Source organism: Acipenser ruthenus, chromosome 20 (genome assembly GCF_902713425.1).
Source record: "Acipenser ruthenus chromosome 20, fAciRut3.2 maternal haplotype, whole genome shotgun sequence".
In the NCBI taxonomy this organism is placed as follows: domain Eukaryota; kingdom Metazoa; phylum Chordata; class Actinopteri; order Acipenseriformes; family Acipenseridae; genus Acipenser; species Acipenser ruthenus.
The window spans coordinates 5,381,097-5,402,421 of record NC_081208.1 but is presented as its reverse complement, the minus strand read 5'-3'; the positions used below and the strand labels follow the sequence as shown (position 1 = coordinate 5,402,421).

The 21,325-nt window shown below is 46.6% G+C and overlaps 1 protein-coding gene across 1 annotated transcript in view; it reads left to right on the top strand.

Annotated features, from left to right (window-relative positions):
• The window catches only part of LOC117425306 (msx2-interacting protein-like), a 39,844-nt gene extending 18,827 nt beyond the window's left edge, over positions 1-21,017 (top strand). Inside the window, 14 exon segments of the mRNA XM_034904344.2 lie at positions 24-581; positions 7,325-7,485; positions 7,609-7,809; positions 8,049-8,200; positions 8,607-8,732; positions 8,865-8,978; positions 9,320-9,433; positions 10,028-10,128; positions 10,544-11,453; positions 11,455-18,360; positions 18,684-19,076; positions 19,185-19,379; positions 19,546-19,704; positions 20,046-21,017. Of these exon segments, the coding sequence (XP_034760235.2) occupies positions 24-581; positions 7,325-7,485; positions 7,609-7,809; positions 8,049-8,200; positions 8,607-8,732; positions 8,865-8,978; positions 9,320-9,433; positions 10,028-10,128; positions 10,544-11,453; positions 11,455-18,360; positions 18,684-19,076; positions 19,185-19,379; positions 19,546-19,704; positions 20,046-20,177 (10,222 nt within the window). The 3' untranslated portion in view covers positions 20,178-21,017.
• Positions 21,018-21,325: the final 308 nt, after the last annotated feature.

Sequence of the window (21,325 nt, the reverse complement as noted above, 5' to 3'; positions counted from 1 at the left end):
CCATTTCCTTTCTGCACCCCCAGGACGTCCGAAACGAGGGATCGTACTTATGAACACAGTGCCTATGGACACCATGAGAGGGGGGCTGCGGGATTTGAACGCACGCGACATTACGATCCGGATTACTACCGTCCGGATCAAGATCGGACTCTGCCGCTGCGTGGCGGTGGAGGGGGCGGCAGTGGCGGCTCTGGTTCAGGTGGCGGTGGCGGCGCCGGCAGCAGCGGCTCTACAAGCGGGGTGTATTACGGCTCCCGCAGTCGCAGCCCCAGCCGCTTCGAGACGCCTGAGCCCCGGTATGAGCCACGCCCCCGAGAGCCGCCCTTCACACTAGCCAGCGTGGTGCACAGGGACCTGTATCGTGACGAGCTGAGCCGCGATGTGCGCGGCCGCAGGACAGAGCGGGGCTACCAGCACAGCCGTAGCCGGTCCCCGCATTCCTCCCAGTCCCGAAACCCCTCCCCACAGCGTCTGACCAGCCAGCCTGCACGCCCCACACGCTCCCCCAGTGGCAGCGGCTCCCGCAGCCGATCTTCCAGCTCCGACTCGGTCAGCAGCAGCAGCAGCACCAGCAGCGACAGGTACACCACCTTTGTTTTATTATTTATTGATGCTTTTGTACATAAAGCCCTGGCCAGAAGTTTTGCATCATCCTATAGAATTAACTAAATTTGCTTCATAAAGTCGAACGAAACTTGCTGAATAATGTTACGCTGACATATTGAATTACGTACCGCTTTGTAGTTTTCCATATACGTAACGAAAAACTGACCAATTGAAAAATGTGACTTTTTGAAATTTAACATGAAAGGCTATGTTACTGTTATGGCTTCCGGTAGTTTTGTTTTGCAGTTTCTTTGAATACATGATAAATAAAATAACTAAATTTATGTTCATATATATATATATATATAATTTTTTTTTTATATATATATATAAATGTTTCAATCCTAAAATTGTAGGTGATGCAAAACTTTTGGCTACAGCTGTATATGATATGGTTTAAGTACTTATCCAACCTGCTTCTGGATACTCCAACTGGACAAACTGGATACGATAGAAATAAATGAAAGGCATTTTATCTCCTTCTCTAAGAGTGGATTCCATGGTTTTTAAAGCACTGCTGTCTTTACCAAAAAAGGTTTAACAAAACACTATATGGATTTTCATTTTTCTACTAAAAGTAGAAGCTAAGCCAGTCTGGGTGCTTGAGCTGGAACGCAAGGTCTACCTTGGCACCATGCAGCTCTTTGCAGCGGTTTTAAACTACATAATTAGGATCTTAAAAAAATTAAAATAGTGCTTACACTGGATAAATCTTTTCACACTGTCAGCCTCAGTACAGTGGTAATCCACTCTAGCTGGCAGCAGAGTCCTCCAAGTACGCTAAAAATCCAACTGTTGGAATACTCAACCATTTTCTGAAAGTATTAGTATGCAAAAATCCTAGTGCATTTACTAGAACTTAAAATATGAATACTGTCCCTCCTGCTTCAAAGTCAAAGGAATCTGGTATTCATTTTAAAAGTTATCGTGCCTGTGCATGTAGATAACAGTGGGAATTGGCTTTTAAAAGGGCGGCTACCAGTAGACCTTTTTAAAATGCTTCTATTTTTGGAGGTATTGTGCTTGAAGGAACTGAGCCACTTAAGCTTGTATAGATCTTGCATCTGCAGCTTGTGAAGTGTTTGAGAGAAGAAAGTGAAAAAGGGCCTCTTTTTAAAGAGTCTGGGAAAGACAGGCGGGGTTAACTGCTGCTTTCATTCTCTGAATCTGTGAGTAGGATGTGGGACGGAGTGAAGAGGGGGTAGGGTGAGAAGTTCAAGCAGAGTTTGAGCCAAACAGAATCAACTGTATTTGCCTAACTTGGGCCTCTCACGGTCGTCTGCTTTGTGTTGGGTAATACTACACGCTGTATTCCTTTTGAACTAAACAGAAAACGGAGAATCAAACATTAACACTTCAATTCCCATCACACCAAGGACTTGCCTGAGACTTTTAGTGACCGAAGCAATATTACATACTGATATAAACAGATTTAATATACAAGTTCATGGAGGAGCAGAAGGACTTCATATGCACTGTGCCTCCCGACTGTTTCAGAACTAAAGAAAAACAATTGTTTCTTTATTTGGAGTGCGAGGGAATTCCAAGAATGTGAATCTGAAAAGGTCAAGGATATTCAAGCCATAATTGGCTCTGAGTGAGTGTGTGTGTGTAAGCAGTGCAAGGAGCTCAAATGCACGTGCCTCTGGGCATTGGGATCACTGCAGGGCAATGCCTGGATGAGTGGGGTGCACACTTGAATGCTATTTTTAGCCGATTTCAGTTCCCTTCATCGGAAATAGTGTCCATTTAGATATAGACAACGTTATGCAATCAATAATGACAGAAGCAATAGCCTCCAGTTCTCATATCTGTAGCTATATGATGAAAAACCTTAGCAGATTGGCAGTTTTTTTTTTACAGCTGTTGTGGCTCCAGAAATGTATTTGAAAATAGAAAAAAAAAAAAGGCTGTTTGCTTTTACAAAGTGATTTGAGGTTTCCACACATTCAGTTGGTGTGAGTACAGGTTGAATTTGCATGTTTTTGGGGGGTGGGATGGGGGCTGTTTTCTGTGAGAGGTTCAGCTGTGTCTAGCTGTGCTAATATGGAACATGCCCCAGCAAACACGACAGCAATGCAGTTTATTTATGTGTGGGTATTTTTAGCCTGGGTTAAAATTAGCATATTAAAGCATATCATGTATTCAGCAATGTAACCAGTGTGCTTGCTGTTGCTTCTTAGACCAGCACTTATATTTTACCTTCAAGTGAACCAGATTTTTTTTTTTTATATATATATGAGATATTGCATGCAGAGGTCACACCCTGTCTTACATATATTACATGGGAAGATTATATCCTGAACCGTGCCTGTGTTTTGTTTTGTAATAACATACATGAATTGTTTAATGTAGGAATAGTTTGGTAATGAGATTGTCGCATAGAAATGCAGTTTTAGTGTGTCCTTGAGGCTGTGGAGCGTGTAGTTGCGTGTGTCCTCTTGCTATTGATTTTTATAGTGCAGCACTGGCTTCTTTCACTCACTCACTTGCTCGCTCACTCACTTCCTTCCTCGGTTCTCTATGGTCCAGCCTTGTGAAAACTGCGTTTATGTGAGACCTCAGTTACTGTAAACATCGTAATCTGAGCTTGCACCATCCCCCAGCCCCCAAGGAGACTGGAGTCAATTGAAGGAGGGTGAAGGTGGTTCTGTGGTGTTTTGTATACCAGGATATGACATTTGCTCGTAGTTACCCAATCACAAATACTATTGTTTGTGTGATGTTTAAATTCCCTTCATGTGGCTGTGTGGGCAGCCATATTTGAAAAGGTCCTGAGAAAATGTTGCACAGCGGGCTCAACAATTCTTTTTTTTTAATTATTCAAATGTATATTGGTAATTGTTATTTTTATACTCTACTAGATTAATATGCTCGTCGGTTTCTACGTAGAAAAAGAATCCATTCGCTATGACCTTTAGAGAAACACCCCCTGTTAGTGCTGGCCTGTTCTAAGTTATTTCCATTAGAATCTGCATCCAGGGTCCTCTTTATATCCACAGTTGTCTTGCCTTCTCCTGTCCCTTAGAGATACGTCGCATCCCCATATTGTGAAACATATTCTGCAGCTTGCAGTTTTGGAGAGTGGTTTCTTTTATTTTTTAGAAAGAATACAGATTAGTATTAAAGCATGAGATAAGTTTGAATTATCTGCTGGGTCAGTTTTTGATAAAACATGGAGTTAAGCTAAGCTCTGTGTGTGTGTTTGAAAGATGTTGCAGGGAAGGAAAGCTAGGCTGTTGCCTGTACTGCTGCTTGTTTGTCTCTGCTGTGAACTGGTCTGAGCAGGAATTTTCTGGTTGGAGTTGACTGGCTGGCTAACAGCTCCCAGGGGTTGGTCTGATCAGCACCACTTCCTGTTTGTGGGGGGTGGGGGGAGAGAGTGTATCATATGACTGAGCAGGAGTCTGAGTTTAATCATTTGATTGGAGGGGGGTGGGAGGAGGAGAGCAGCTTGGCCCCGCCAGCCGTTAAGTGTCTTGAAATTAACCCGGATATGTTTGGCAGGACCCTGCAGTGGATGTGGGAGAAGGCAGAGAAAAGGAATCTTTGACAACTTTCTCTGTCACAGACAGTCTGAGATTCCTGGAGAGGACAGAGAGAAAGGAAAAGGAATTCGGCATTAGATATGAGAGTTTCTTCTGTCTTTCAGGAAAGGGGCGTAGGCAGTGCGTTACACAGGAACTAATTGTTTTTCTGATTTATATCAGTTTAGACTTCTCATAGTTTTTCATTGCCCTTGGTGCTGCAACACCTAAAATCTACAGTACATTCTATTCTATCAGCAGAGATATGAGGAGAGCCTGTAGTGTATCTCAAATCCACAGCACTTTTTTTCTTCATTTGTCTTTTTTTTTTTTCAGTGCAGTAAATCCGTATTCGTCCCCGATTTCAGTTAAGGTTTTTGAACTAATAAAACTACTTTGCTATGGTTCCAGTCAGTGCAGTGCAAGTGGCAGTGTACAGTTATGACCAAAAATGATGCATCACCTAGAATTTTAGGATTTGAGACAATTAAAAACAAAAAAAAAAAAAAAACTATAGGAACATAATTTTAGATCTTTTATTTAACATCATGTAATCAAAGAAACTACAAAATATCGCAAGTGTCTGCCAGAAGCCATAATATTAGTACAGTATTTCATGTTAGATTTCATCATGTTTAAGTATATTAAGTATATGGGAAAACTACAACGTGGTATATGTTAACGTAACATTATTCAGCAAGTTGCATTCGACTTTATGAAGCAAAATGTGTTAATTCTCTAGGGTGATACAAAACCTTTGGCCATAGCTGTAGTAGTTGCAACTGCAAGTTCAGTTCTACCCTGAACAACTCCGACAGTTCAGTGAGATGGACTTGCCCTTGGATGTTCTCAATGGAAGGGCAAGACAGCTAACACCATTCACACTTGGTAGTTAATCTGTATGCATTTCCAGGCTTCTCAAGCCCCAGGGTGTTGTGACTCAAGAATCATCCCTGCCCTACAGGTCAAGGGTGTTTTGGCAGAAGGCTGGGGTGTTGTCAATAGTTAAACCCCTTTGCAGGGAATATGGGGGAGGGGGCTGTTATAGACTTTATTGTTTACTGTGCTATAATCTGTTGTGCCTGCAGCAGGTGTCTGAGTGTCCGGGGGGGTTTAACTCAGGCATCTGCGTGTGAAGAGGAGGATTTTGTGCATTACAAGAGTGAAGCTAAGGAGCTTAAAGCATTGCCTAATGGGTTTCTCGAAGGGTGGGGCACTCACAGGAGCCCCTCCCGTCCAGGGGCTGCTTCTGATAGATAAATACTGGAAATTGTTGCATCGTTCTGGTGTTCAGCTTATGTTGCCACCTCCATTAATTAATCAACGATTTCAATTAACTCCCATAGCTAGAGCTTTTGAATTTGCAAAATTCATCAGTCTGGCTCTAATGAAAACATGTGTATGAGCCAGGCGTTCTAGATTTTAGTTTTTTGTGATGGGGTATTTATTTTCCTGATGCCCCTGTCCAGTTAAGTCTATTGCTGCCTTTCTGTTTAGTTCACACAAACAGGCTTTTCTGGAATGAAGTACTTGGAGATTTCCCGCGGTACCCTTCAGTTAGGTCTGGATGTTTTTTTGTTTCCTGTGGCATACAAACTTTTTTTTGTTATAGCTTTATCTAGTTTCATAGACTCCTGATGTTTTTAATATGTTTCAGAGTTGGGGGCAATTCTATTTTTTCCATTCCAATTCCATTTCTAATCCCAATTCCCTTTTAATCAATTCAAATTCCTATTCCAATCTTTTTACAACAAATACTGTATACAACTAAATGAACTTGCCAGGTAACCTGATGAAGCCTATGTCATAAACCTCAGTAAAACTATGACGTAAAACGAAATAGGAATTGTATAAAAGGGAACTGGGATTAGAAATGGAATTGGAATGGAAAAAATGGACTTGACCCCAACTCTGCGTTTTGTTTATATTTTCTGAATTGTGTAAGTATATTGATTCAGTGCTGCCGAGTAAGTCTTTGAACTGGTCTGTCCAGAAGCCCCTTATTAACCAGATTTGTTTGCTACAGTGGTTCTCAGAGCCAATTCGCTAAGACCAATAGTCTTGAAATCTTGTAGTACTTAAATACTTGAGTAAATAAAATGATTATTTGAGTAGCTCGATAGGTATTTGTTGCTTGAAAAAGATCTTTAATACAGCAACTGTTGGCAGAATGCACGGCTACAACCAGGAAACATTTAGGTGAAGTGGGTATATCTTTTTTTTTGGGGGGGGGGGGGGGGGGGGAGGTGTTTCCATGCAGAAGTTCAGCATGTCAGTCACTCCTTGCTTCTGCCTGATATAGTGATGTGAAATTGCTTTGAAGTTTCCATCTCTAGTTGCAGAAAGAGAAAAGCACTTGTTTAGCTTTTTTTTCTAACTCAATTACAGTAAATTAGACCATGACTAGAAAAGTGGACAGGGAATTCTGTGTACAAATTTATAATTAAGTACATCTGCATAATCTGTAAAGTTCTGCGTTTTAGATTCTTCCTGTGTTGAAATTTGATCCCACATGCTGTGGCTCTCTACACCGGGCTCAGTGCTGGTCTCTGGTTCTCACGCAGCACAGCCGGTGCCTCTTGGATTGTTATGCAAGGCACATAGCGCTACCTTGTGTAGATATACAGTTTCACTTTGCATCTCTGTCACTGCAGCCCAGGGGAGCAACTGTAACTCTTTTCAACAGAGGGAGATTGTCGCGTATTAAAACTCAACTGTACTATTAGTGAGATATATTGCAGATAATTACTGGTACATTTCTAAGACTGGATTAACCTGTAATGATAAAATGTCAAGTTTTTTATAAGCAGTGCTATGTTGCGTACGATTTCTCCAATGCTGTAGAAGGTAGTTGCTAATGAAAATGGAACTGGCAGCTGTTCATTTCTTAAGCTTGTTTTTTAAGACAGAAATCACTTGGTCTAGACCGCAGTAGCAAAGCAGAGCATTCAACTTAGTTAACTAAACAGAGACACAGAAAGAATAGAAAATGCTATTTGTTTTTATCCAAGTCTCTTCCTTGCACTAGAAGACCCCTTGCACTCCATTGCATTGCCCAAACCAAGGTCACCTATAAATGTTAAGTTACATGGTGTTCAGGAGCTTGTTTCCTTGCTTGGAAAAGAGCATAGGAGTGTGCAGACTTTGAGAAAGTGTGTTTAAATTCTGGGTATCTCTTGTGTTTTTTGCAGCAGCGATTCCAGTAGCAGTTCAAGCGATGAGTCCCCGGCGCGGTCAGTCCTGTCCGCAGCAGTCCCTGCACCCCCCACGCAACCCCCCCCAGCACTAGACAAGGACGAACCGCGCAAGAGCTTCGGCATCAAGGTGCAAAACCTACCAGTCAGATCAACAGGTGTGTCTCTGGACAGACGAGCCAGCAAGAAACTGCAGAATAGCGCAACTTTTTTTAACTTGCATATTTGGTGGTTTTTCACAGTATTGATGCTTTAAATTATTTTGTTTCCACCCTTTTTAGACACTAGCTTGAAGGATGGGCTTTTCCATGAATTTAAGAAGTATGGGAAGGTGACATCGGTGCAGATCCATGGCGCCTTGGAGGAGAGGTACGGCCTGGTCTTCTTTCGACAGGAGGAGGACCAAGAAAAGGCACTCAACGCCTCCAAGGGCAAGCTGTTCTTTGGCATGCAGATAGAAGTGACTGCCTGGACTGGGCCTGGTAAGTGACTCCCCAGCACAAACTGACTTGAATAGGTTTAAGGAAGTATATTGGTAGGAATTAAGTTGGGCAAATGAGCCAAAAGTGCAATTGACTAACAGCCCCTGTGGGTGACGATGTCGTGGTGTGGGATAAGGAGTCCTACATTACATGAAGGACATCCCTGGAAAAACACACCAACGGCAGCAATGAATGAAAATGTGGGGTTGCAATGTTCAACTCGTGAAATTTTATTTCAGAGACCGAAAGCGAGAATGAATTTCGACCACTGGACGAGAGGATAGATGAGTTTCACCCGAAAGCTACCCGAACGCTCTTCATTGGCAATTTGGAGAAAACCACCAGCTACCATGACCTGCTGAACATCTTTCAGCGATTTGGAGAGATTGTGGTAGGTACAGCCTTAGCAACAAGAGTAGATGTGTAGCCAGCGAGACTAGGGTACCCATAGACATGGGGTAGACGTAACTAGTCCAGTACACATGACTACTCTGGAACCATTATTTTTTTTATTTTTTTAAATAAATACAACCCATAATTCTTAATGACCCTGTTTTTTATTGTTATTATTTATTTCTTAGCAGACGCCCTTATCCAGGGCGACTTACAATTGTTACAAGATATCACATTATACATTATTTCACATTATACAGATATCACATTATTTTACATACAATTACCCATTTATACAGTTGGGTTTTTACTGGAGCAATCTAGGTAAAGTACCTTGCTCAAGGGTACGTTGATGTTCACCCCACAACATTTGTTTAAACCTTTTATCAATCCATGTCTTTCAGGATATTGACATTAAGAAAGTGAATGGCGCCCCTCAGTATGCCTTTCTGCAATACTGTGACATCGCCAGCGTCTGCAAAGCAATCAAGAAGATGGATGGAGAGTACCTGGGGAACAACCGGCTCAAGGTATGCAGACCCTCCACTGTGGGTGTTTTAGATAGTCCAGCTGTAAGTACACATTTCAGAAAAACACACAGCTAGCAGTGCCGTGCTTTTTGTTTCAGTTTGTATTTTTCTAATAGCTTTCTCCTTTTCCAGCTGGGGTTTGGAAAGAGCATGCCTACCACCTGTGTGTGGCTGGATGGCCTGGCCTCCAACATCACAGAGCAGTACCTCACACGACACTTCTGTCGCTATGGACATGTGGTCAAGGTAGGTCCAATTAATCTGAGCTGGAGACTAGGGATATTTGAATTCCTACCAATATATTTCTTTATATCTTGATTTCAAATTGCTCAACCATTATAAAACACTTACACAACCTTTTCTCTAATTATTACATCCTAAAAAAAAAAAAAATCTTACCATTGGAGTAAATCCCATTAATCCCTCAATACTTTTATGTTAATTGAAATCCTTGACATCAAGAAGACAGGTCGAAATAGTATATCATCCTTTATCCTGTGCTCACAATTGTATTTGATCATTGTCTTCCTCTGTGCTGTGTCAGTGCTATAAACTGTCCTAAAAGGTCGGTGTCTCTCTGTTCACAGGTTGTGTTTGACCGGCTGAAGGGAATGGCCTTAGTCCTGTACAACAACATTGAATACGCTCAGGCAGCAGTAAAGGAAACTAAAGGTTGGAAGATTGGAGGGAATAAAATCAAGGTAAGGGGTTGGATTTGTATGCCCTTGATGTGTACAAACAAAGCCGTCCTAATAGCTTTTGCTCATCAAATTGCTTTCATATTCTATTTAAATATGTTAATTGCTGAGCAATTCGGATGCACTGGTTTGAACACCAAGGGGAACTGTAATCTTTATAGTCAGCCTGTGTTCTAAGAGGTTTTCTTAGAAGTAAAATGCCTGATCAAAACGAGGCCAGCATCTAAACAGTGGCAAAGAGATGTTTATGGCTTTGATTCTTCATTTTGCACAGTGATTATTTTAAAAATAGATCTGAACTGTATTATCCCCAAATTGCTTTGCATTTGTCTGTCTTTTAGATGGTAAAGTGTTTGTTTTTTTAAGCTATTTCTAAGGAACTTTGACCATTTATGAACAGAAAACCATTGTGGTGTAGCAATTTAAATCTTAAAGCAGGCTACTACCATTTAACAATGTTTTCAAAGGAATGCTTGTTGCTTTTGTTGTCAATGATTCCTCTTTCTCTGGTTATATGTGAGACACTGTATTGAACTCTAACACTTTCAAGATCTATCAGAAATGATGTGACTGATGCCCTACTTTTTTACATTGCAGGTTGATTTTGCTAACCAGGAAAGTCAGATGGCTTTTTACCGCTCAATGCAGGCATCTGGACAGGATATACGAGACTTTTATGAAATATTAACTGAAAGAAGGTGGGTGTGCCTTATTCCATGTTTACATTTGAACTTGTGTTTTATAATTTAAAAAGATCCTTGTAGGTTGAAGAATCTCAGTCCGCCTAGGTGTGGGAGCCAGAAAGGCCAATGTCAATCTGTTCAAGGATAAAACACCTCAAATGATTGCAGTGATTACACAAATCCTACTTTGAACACTTCACCTATATCCTCAAAAGAAATGAGGATTGTTTAACTAATAGAAGGGCAGTTTGTGACAAATTAGTTTACTTCACACTGACCCCTCTTGAGAGGCCAGAAATAGGCCTGAGAATAGACTTTTGAATGGCTTTGGAAAAGCAAGGACTCATAGTAAGATACTTCCAAATAATTGAGTTTCAAGGATGGGGGTTCTGGCAGCGTTCACTGATACCTCTCTCTTTCTCCTGTACAGAGATGAGCGTCGGCCCCCCTTCACTGAGTTCTCTGCAGAGCGTGCATTCTACGAGAATCCTCGAACACCAGGGACGTACACTGAAGACCCTCGTCGGGAGTACCCAGCCCGGAGCAGGGAGTTCTATGCAGAGTGGGATCCTTACCAGGGAGATTACTATGATCCGCGCCACTATGAGGACCCCCGAGAGTTTAGAGACTTCAGAGACCCCTACGAGCAAGACATCCGTAAATACAGCTACTTGCAGCGTGAACGGGAGAGGGAAAGGGAGCGGTTTGAAACTGACCGGGAGAGAGACCACACCAGGAGGACCATAGAGCGCAGCCAGAGTCCTAACCACCCCCGACGGACCACCAGTACCACAGCCTCCCCCTCCCCTTCCGAGAGGCTCCCAAGTGACTCTGAACGGCGCATATACAGCCGGTCTTCTGAGCGCAGTGGCAGCTGTAGCTCCCTCTCCCCACCCCGCTATGAGAAGCCTGATAAGGTGCGGCCAGAGCGTTACCCAAAGAATGACAAAGCAGAAAAAGATAGACCCTTCGATGCAGAGAGAGTAGACAAAGAGAAGCGGGCTGCTAGGAAAGAGAAGGTAGAAAAGGACAAAACTGAAAAGCAGAAGTTGCGGAAGGTGAAGGCACCTTCTCCAAGTATTCCTTCCTCAGAGACTGACCCTGAGCCGGAGAGGGAACCCAGTCCAGACACTGTGCTACGAAGGAAGAACAAATCCCTTGCTGCAGAAAAAGATGGGGCCAACAAGAACCGCCTTGACTTGCTTCCCTGTGTAGTACTTACTAGGGTGAAGGAAAAAGAAGGCAAGGTTCTGGAACAACCTGGCTCGGAGAAGCAGAGACTGAAAGTAGAGAATGATAGTGTCAGGTCTCCTCCTCCTCCCCCCCCCTCCTCCACCTCCAGAACAGAAGATTATGTTATCCCGCTTGGAGCAGCCCAAAGGAGAGGTGCCCAAACCTGAACCACCTCGCACTAAAGTGCCAAAAGAAAAGGTGCTTGCCAGTCATGTGGAAGTTGTGGAAAAGGAGGCCAAGATCAAGCCCAAGAAACATATTAAGGCAGAGCCTGGGGTGGAAGGAGCAAACTCCTTGGATATAGACAGGCTTGAGGCTAGGAAGAGGCGTTTTGCAGATGCTAACCTGAAATCTGAGAGGCAGCTGAAAAGGAGTAGCCAAGATGAAGAGGAAGGTCGCCTGGGTCTGAAGAAGCTGTCAGACATGGGCAGTGGGGGAGAAGGTGACAAGAAAATATTAAGGAAGGAACTGCACAAGAAAGAGCACAGGAAAGCCAAACCGGAACGGTTAGTCACCGTATGCAGCCCCAAAGATGGGCAGGAGGCTGGCAGCATTTCTGTGGGGATTGGCCTAGGCCTCAGCTTGGACTTGCAGGCAAGACTGGGTGAGCAAGCTGAAGACCCCATAGACCCTCTGGAATTCTCCTGCAGGAAAGTAACAGCTGCAGGGATCAAGGCCCAGCACAGGGGGGGCCTTTCTCGAATGATTTCTGATGATTTAGGCATGGAGGACGATATGCAAGACCAGGAAGGGCAAGCATTTCTTCTGGAATGTGAGCAGAGTCTTGGTCAAGAAAAAGGAGAGGGGGAAGAGAAGTTGCCTATCGATATTGACCACTCGCAAAGCTACCGCAAGCAGATGGAGCAGAGCAGGAGACTCAAAAAACAGCAACAGCTGCAAGACGTTGACACTCCAAAGCCAGAGAAGCAAGAGAAACCCGACAAACCAGACAGTCCCAAGCCAGATGTGGAGGATTTTGAAAGACGCAGCCTAGTGCACGAGGTGGGCAAGCCACCCGAGGATGTCACAGATGACTCGCCACCAAGCAAACGCAAGAAAGTGGAAGCCTTTGATTTTGAATTAAGTGCCAAGAGAGAGCGCAATTACAGGAGTTCCCGTCAGCTAAGCGAGGACTCTGAAAGAAACCTCGCCTCCCTACCAGGGCTGCGTCTCTTTCCTTTCCACGAAGATGAGGGATCTGCAGACTCCCCCAGGCTGGTGACTGTAAAAGAGGCCAAGGAATCTCCTAAAACGGAAGTCTTCACTCACCTGGACTTACTCAAGTTCAATCCTTGTGAACCAAGTAGGAGAGAGCCTCCACCAGAGTTACCCAAACTGAAGGCACCCTCCCTGAGCTGCGAGGAAGATCTGCAGCGATGGGGTAGCCGCATCAAACAGGAGTCCATTAGATTAGATGTCAGTTTCCCAAGCAGTATTGTTAAGCGGGAGGGCATCCGCAAGCGCTCGTTGAGAGAGCTGGAACCAGGGGAGGTACCGTCTGACTCTGATGAGGACGGCGAGAACAAAACACACTCCCCTAAGGCCTCAACATCCCTGGAGGGATCCAGGCTTTCTTACTTTCTGAGGGAACGTGAAGAGAGACTTTCTGACCTGAAGCTCTCCAGCTCTTTGGAGAGAAACAAGTTCTATTCGTTTGCACTGGATCAGACCATCACCCCTGACACAAAGGCACTGCTAGAGAGGGCTAAGTCTCTGTCCTCTTCACGGGAGGAGAACTGGTCATTTTTGGACCGGGATTCCAGGTTCGCCAGCTTCCGCAACAGCAAGGACAAAGAGAAAGTTGAGTCAGCCCCTCGGCCAATTCCATCCTGGTACATGAAGAAGAAAAAGATCCGTACAGACTCAGAAGGGAAGCTTGATGACAAGAAGGAGGAGCCAAAGGCAGAAGAGCAGGAGAAACGAGAGCTGTTTGCTTCACGGTTCCTGCACAGCTCAATCTTTGAGCAGGACTCGCGTCGACTCCAGCACTTGGAGAGAAAGGAAGATGACACAGAACTGTTTGCTGGAAGGCTCTACGGGAGGCAGGCCTCCTCCGAGGGGCTCCACAACAGTGAGATGATCCAGGAGCCAGTGGTGCTTTTCCACAGCCGCTTCATGGAGTTTACTCGTATGCAACAGAAGGAGAAGGAGAAAGAGCAGCGGACACGGGATACAGAGAAACTGGAGGTTGAAACTGAGGAGGCCAGGCAGGAGAGCGAACGGCCCAAGGCACCAGAGCCTGCTCCTGAGGCTGACATCAAACCAGTCACACCAGTGAGTCCTGTTCCAATCTTTCCAGTACCGCGGGAGCCACCACAGCAGGCAAAGGCGACTGTGGAATCCCTGCCAGTTGTTGTCCCACCCATACCCCTAAAAGAGGAGAAAACAAAAGCAGTCCTTGAGAAAGCTACTCCCCAGCCCCAGCCCCAGCCTCAAGTTCCTGTCAGCATTGCACCAATGGAACCTGCCAGCTTAAATGAGGCAGAAATAAGGCAGGAACCCAAAGGAGAAGCCCCAGAGGCAAGAGCCCCTGAAGAAGAAACCTTAAATGCAGAGCACCCTTCATACCTGGATACCAAGCCACCTACCCCAGGTGCCTCCTTCACCCATGAGGCGATCAGTCTGGATCCAGAGCCTGAGGTCCCAGAATTAATAAATCCTGTGTCACCAAAGCCAGAGGAGAAGTCTGAGGAGCACAAAGAGGAGATTCAGCAGCCTGAGGTTGAGACCGTGGACAATGAGGCCCCCCAAAGGTCTGATGAATCCTCTGAAGCGCAGCCGCAGAATTCTGACAATGATTTGGAAGTCGAACCTGTGGTCCCTGCTAGGAAACCGCCTAAGAGCAAGCGAGCAAAAACTCCACCGGCAGCAACACAACCTGCGCCTGTTCCAGCAAGTGGCTCAGAGAAACCAGCAACACGGAAAAGCGAACGGATTGACCGTGAAAAGCTGAAACGTGCATCTTCACCCCGGGGAGAGGCACCCAGAGCAGCCATAGATCCCAAAACGTCTGCAAAATCTCCAAGTCATGCCACAGACTCTGAAAGCTCTGAGCCCAACCTTCCAGTCAGCAGGACCAGACGCAGGAATGTGCGATCTGTTTATGCCACCCCTGTGGAAGATGATACCCCACAGACACCGGGAAAGGATCTTGCAGAGTCACCACGCTCCACTCGTAAACGAGGTGACAAAGAGCCACAACAGGACACTCTGACCACCCCCACTACTCCCCGTCGTGGCCGACCACCCAAAACCCGTCGACGTGGTGAGGATGTGTCCCCTGTGAAGGGAGACGGGATTAAACCAGATCCTGATGAACCGGAGAACAAAGAGGGAAGTGAAGTAATAAAGCCAGCAGAAGGATGGAGGTCACCACGCTCACAGAAATCTGCACAAAGTCAGTCCTCACCACCAACAGGAACTGCGCATGGGAGAAAAGGAGGGAAAGCTGAGAACAAGACCCCTGAGATTCACATTGAGTCAGTAGATGAAGCAGGCATTGAGCCTTTAGAGCAGCACTCCCCTCCTGTACCAAAACTTGAAGAGGAGCCACTGGAAGAGATCAGCAAAGCCAAGGAAGACGAGCCTAAGCAGCAGCAGCAGCAGCAGCAGCAGCAGCAGCAGCAGGAGGAGGAGGAGGAGAAAAAAGACATGGAACCTGAGAAGAATATGAATGAAGGGATGGAGAAAGTGGAGGCACTGATAGACAAGTGCTCTCCCCCTGAAAAGGGAGGGAAGGCAAAAGGAGGAGGGAGGGCTACTCGCAATGCTAAATCCTTGACTGATGACAAGTCCCTAAGCCTAAAGAATCTAGAGATCCGGTTAAGCGTGGATGATGTAAAGGGGGTCCTTCAAACAAGTGAGGAAGAGCCAGAACTTCTAGAATTGTCACCTAAGAAACCTACGCCACCACCCATCAAGGATGAGGTTATGCCCCAGGGCTTCCTTAAGGAGGTTACAGAGTTGAGCCCAGAGAAAGAAGAGCCAGTCTCTGACACAGAGCCACCGGCTGATCCTGCAGCAGCACTGCTGGCACGCCAGATGGAGCTTGAGCAGGCCGTGGAGAACATTGCCAAGTTGACTGAGGGGCCTACACTGCCTCCCTACAAGGAGCCACCACCACCGGAGCCGGAGTTGCAACCTATGGTGGTGGAGCCAGAAGTACAGGATGAGGTGGAGAAGCCAGCCAACCCAGCCAGTGAGACAGAACTAGCAGCCGCCATTGACTCCATCACTGCTGAAGATATCTCTGCAGATGCTGATAGCTTCCCTGCCCCTGGTGGCTACACCACACTTACACCCCCAGATCCTCTAGACTTGCCTCCTCGTACTGAAGCCACGGAGCCAGAGACGCACCTGGCCATCAATAACATACTGGAGCCAGAGCCGGAGATGGGAAGCCTTCCCTTGGAGACCAAGAGCTCTGATCCAGCTCCCAGTGATGTTTCAACCCAGGAGGAATCTCCCCCACCTGGGATGTCTGAAGTACACCAGAATAGTAAAAAAAGACAGAAGTCCAGGAAGAACCGTAGCCGGAGAGGCAGTACAAATCGGAAAGGTGACCTGTTGGATGGAAATGCTTCTGAACCAGAGCCCAGCACCATTAAACCTGCAGAGCCTGTATCTGAGGACATTGTGGAGATGGAAAAGCCAACAGTGGTGGCAACACCAACAGCAACAGCAGCAGCAGCAACAAGAGCTGTGGCTTCCTGTAAACAAGAGGCAAGGAGGCCAAAAGAAGCAGAGACCCCTGTTGAACAGCCTGAGCTAAGAGACAACGCCTACCACTCTGGCAACAAAAGCCCCACCCTCTTTAAGCTGCGGCAGTTGGCTGAGTCAACCACTTCTTCCCTTAGCACTCCTCCGGCCAGGCTGACTTTGCCACCTCCCCGTCAGGTCAAACTGCCCAGCTCACCCCAGGCCACTGTACCAGAGTGGCTGAACCGACCTGAAGAATCGCAAGCACCTTCCAATCCACCTCCCCAAGCACCACAAGCTGCAGCAGCACCAGCGCCTATGCCGCCTGACACCAAAGCCTCCGATATAGATCCCAGCTCCAGCACGCTGCGCAAGATCCTCATGGAGCCTAAGTACGTGTCTGCAACTTCTGGGGGTATACCTAGCACGCAGCTCACTACCTGCATTAGTGAGCCTGTCAGCTCTCCCCCATTGGAGGCCAGTAAGCCGCTACCCACAGAGGAAAAGCCAGTGGCGCCACCCCCTACAGCTGAAGCACAGCGCTTTAATGAGAAGCCGGTGAGCTCTGTCATTTCTCACAAAGCTATCTCTGTCATCAGTCATGTGCCCCTTCCCTTTGATTCTGAGGAGACACCCAGAATTACACTGGGGAATAGGGCACCCAGCATGTCCCTCCCCAAGCAGAAGTACAGAGCCAGCATGAACGAGAATAACAGATACCCCATGGGGCCTACAAGCATGATGGGTGTAGAGGAGGGACGTCCAGTAGAAAGTGCACCCTTCATCAGCACAGGCTCTGGGCTTAGGGTGAACACCTCTGAGGGTGTGGTGGTGCTCAGCTACTCGGGACAGAAGACAGAGGGCCCACAGAGGATCAGCGCCAAGATTAGCCAGATTCCCCCTGCCAGTGCGGTGGACATTGAGTTCCAACAATCTGTCTCCAAGTCCCAGATAAAGCAGGAGCCTTTAACTCCATCCCAGCAACCCACAACCAAGGGCTCACAGATGCCCACAGGATATGGGCCTCACTCTACCGGGGTGCTTGCAGGCCAGCCCTACAACACACAGGGGGTCATCTCTGCTGTCAAACAGGAGTCCCCTGGTGGAGAGAAATCAGATCCTTCTTACCACTCAGGGCCTCAGTCTGCTGCTGTCAAGATCATGCCCCAGACTGGGGGGAACCCACCAGTCCTGGTCTACAACCCTCTAGCCCTGATGCACCAGCAGGCTACCAAGAAAGGCTGCACTGAGCCGGTATCCCTAAAGGTGGAGCCTGGAAAACCAGCCCAGCCCACCAACCTGAGTCCAGGCCTCAGCCCTCACCACCCCTCTCTCACGAGCAATCACGTAGGGTCAGGCCCCAGCACGCCAACTGAACGCTCTCTGCCACACCTGGGTGGGGTCAAACAGGAGCCTCATTCACCAAGGACATGTGGGCACTCACCCTCCCCTTTCTCCAAGGTGTGTCAGCCCAGCAGCACAGCTTCTGTGGTTCTGGGTCCTGGAATCTCCATGCCACAGTATGTGTCCAGTGTTCACCACCCAGAGCAGTCAGTCATCATGCCTCCTCACAGCGTTACACAGTCTGTCTCTCTGGGACACATTACACAGGGTGAAGTACGAATGAACACGCCCCCACTCCCTGGAATGCCTTATGGAATCCGATCCGAGACCCTCTCTTCACCTCGCTCTGGACTGCAAACACAGAGATCCAGCACGCCGCAGCCGGCCGGGATAAGGGATATTGTCTTGCAGCCCATACCGTCAGGAGAGGACGATGTGCTACACTACCACCAGGGTATACGCCGTCCCTCTACCCAGATGCAGCCTGACATGATGGTGATGCAGCCGGACTACCGCATGCACCATGGTGGCATGCGTCTCGACCAGTACAACATGGCCCAACAGGACATTATTCTGTCCCGGGACGTCCGCATGATCATGCACCAACAAATGGGTGACCAGCACCACCCCGAAAGCAGGCAGGCTCGCACTCCTGAGTCCTCTGTGAAAACGCCTCCGGCTAGCAAGACGCCCCAGCCAGGGAAGGAGACACCAAAACCGGCAGAGGTCAAGCTAGCGCCCTCCCCGCACAGCGAGGCACGGATAATGGGTGTTTCACCTGGCATGCCCCAGCTCTCCCAGCCTGTCATGGTTTCCCACGGGGTGCAGCTCATGCACTCTCCTTCAGGCTCCTACCACGACTACCCAGGAGTCTACCGTGACATGAGGAACTTCCAGCTCTCCCACCCGCAGTTCCCAGGACCTACGCCCCTCGGGATGAACCTGCCTCCTCGCAGTATCACTCCATCACAGGTACTTGAAACTAGGACTCACCTTAGCTTCTTGCTTCTCAAATGTTATTGCAGGCTGACCCTTTCAACTGCTCGACTACCAGTGGAGTAACTAAGGTGTTAAAATGTAATCCCCTGCCTCTAATTAGTGTAGTTCCATTTTTTTCACACGCACATTCTTACTATGCTTGACAATGGTCAGATAATGTATATGGTTGTAGTTTCAAATAATCTCTAGACTGAAAATGCCCACTCCATGTTGTTTTTATTTTCTATGCTATTAATATTGTTCTGATGAATCACTTTAAATATCCTGTTTATTTTATACATTTATTTTTCACACAGGGCATGTCTGATGGAGAGCATGGGCACCCAAGCCAGCCAATCAGAAGCAAGACACCACAAGTGTCTGTAGACCCAAAAGGAGCAGGAGGTCCTGACAGTGGCCACCTGAGGCACACAGGGCCAATGGACCCAACTCTCTCCCATCTTCAGAGGGTACAGAGCGAGACAGGCTCACCTTCCTATCCGTCTCCTGTGTCCATCTCCCTCAAGCATGACCTGCCCCAGACACCAGGGCAGAAACCACAGCAGCAACAGCCCTTCCCCCAAACATCGCTGGGGAATGTGATGCCTGGGCTTCCCCCAGGGCTACCGACTGGGCTGCGGCCTGACACTCAGACACTCGGCAAACAGGAACACTCGCACAGACCTGTCGACATGGTGCAGCTACTCACGGTGAGCCCTCCTGATCTATAAAATAAAACAGGCCAAAACCTCTGCCCTGTAGTGTTGTGCAATGTAGGCCTATTCCTAGACTAACTGTGTGCTCGTCTCCTCCCGCAGAAGTACCCAATCGTGTGGCAGGGTCTTCTTGCTCTGAAGAATGACACGGCCGCGGTTCAGCTTCACTTCGTGTCGGGGAACAATGTGCTGGCTCACCGATCGCTGCCTGCGCCTGAGGGAGGGCCCCCGCTGCGCATCGCTCAGAGGATGAGACTGGAGGCCTCCCAGCTCGAGGGGGTGGCCCGCAGGATGACGGTAAGGGATCCCTGGGAAGGGTGCGCTACAAAAAATAACCTTCATCTTGATTTCTTGATCATTTATAGTGTTCCATATTTGTTCTTGTATTTAAGCTCCTTGTTTCTGGTTCACGCCTCTGGCTCCCTACTGTCTATCTGTAACCGGTGTCTGTTTCTCCCTGTAGGTGGAAAGTGATTATTGCTTGCTGCTGGCACTCCCCTGCGGGCGGGACCAGGACGATGTACTCAACCAGACTGAGTCTCTGAAAGCTGCTTTCATCAGCTACCTGCAGGCCAAGCTAGCTGCCGGGATCATCAACGTTCCCAATCCCGGATCCAACCAGGTAAATCAACTGTGGAGCTTCATCCCCTCTCTTAGTATTTGGTGGCATAATACATTGAAGAATACATTTAAAGAATACCGTGTATTGGAGATTCACCTTTTTAACACAATAATCCACTGAAGACCATCCTTTAATGGTTTCAGTATCCTTTAAATACATAAGGCTGGGCCTGTTTAACTGGTCTGTGTTAAGTGGATTTTTTTTTTTTTTACTAGACTGTTGTTTTTGTAGATCACTTTACGGGTCTGCAGTGTTAAACAGCTGACATCATAAAGAATTCGTTTTTGTTGTTCTGCTGCATGTTAAAGCCCTTCTCGCTTTCTCTTCTCCGCTCCACCCAGCCTGCCTACGTGCTGCAGATCTTCCCGCCCTGCGAGTTCTCAGAAAGCCACCTGTCTCGGCTGGCCCCTGACCTGCTCGCCAGCATCTCCAGCATCTCGCCGCACCTCATGATCGTCATTGCCTCGGTCTGAGCACCGGTCTCGGTCGGAGTCTGTGTGAGGGGGATCCAGCCCCCGCCAGGACGCATGCTTCCTCTCTGCTGGGCTGGGCTGGGCTGGACCTCCACGACGCTGAGCCCTTGCGCTGCTCAGCCGCGGTTGATTTCCTTGCTTCCAATTTTGTCTGCTTGGGGACAACCCTGTCTAATGGGCAGATTCTTCATTGTTTTTCCAAAAGGATTGGATCTACCATTGCACTATATTGGAACCATGGACCTATGTACAGATAGAAGGGTGTTGCTATATATAAATATATAAATATACATTTATGTACGGGCTCTTACAAAGGCCTCCTTGTACATTGAACTGAACAAAGACAGGACCTGGACATGGCCTTCAGAATCATGTCACCACAATGCTTCATTATCTCCCTTTGATTCCCTTCCTGCCTCTTCCTTCAGCCTAAAGGATTAGTGTCAAATTTTGGGATGTACAGTTTACAGAACCCAAAGGGACCTCTGGTTTTTTTGTTTTGTTTTTTTTTCCTTTGGGATGAGGTTGTGATGGAGACACAGACTCTGTAAATATATAAATATTTAAAAGATGAAAAAAGGACTAAAAGAGAAAAAAAACTCATACATTTTTTTAATCTGTGCCAAAATGTCTTTTCAGAGAAAAAAACAAATCTTATTTTCATACTTAGACTTTGTATTGTCATTCATTCGTAAGTGTGCTTCATTTTGACATTGCCTTTTGTTTTTGTTTTTTTATTTCCTTCTCAAAAAGAAAAAAACAAACAAACCTTGAGAGTTTTATGCTTGTAAAGATGTTCTTCTGTAAGTCTTGTTAATTTATGGAAACTTTTTGCAACAATTTCTTCTCCGTCGTTCTTTCAACTTACAAACTCAAAAAAGAATAACAGTTTAAACCGGACATTCGGTGCCCCTGCATCAGTGGGAAATGGTACGTAAAGGGACATTCATACCAATCTGAGCCAGCAGCAACATCCACAGACAAGTCTTCAACAGCTAGCCCGTCTCTCCCTGTGTCTTTCTAACTACATGTGTACATAGTATTGGGATTCTGTGTTTAAGATTTTTTTTTATACATTTTTTTTTTTTTGGGACATTGACTTGTAAAGAGAAAAAAAAACAAACAGACAAACTTGAATCATGTATCAG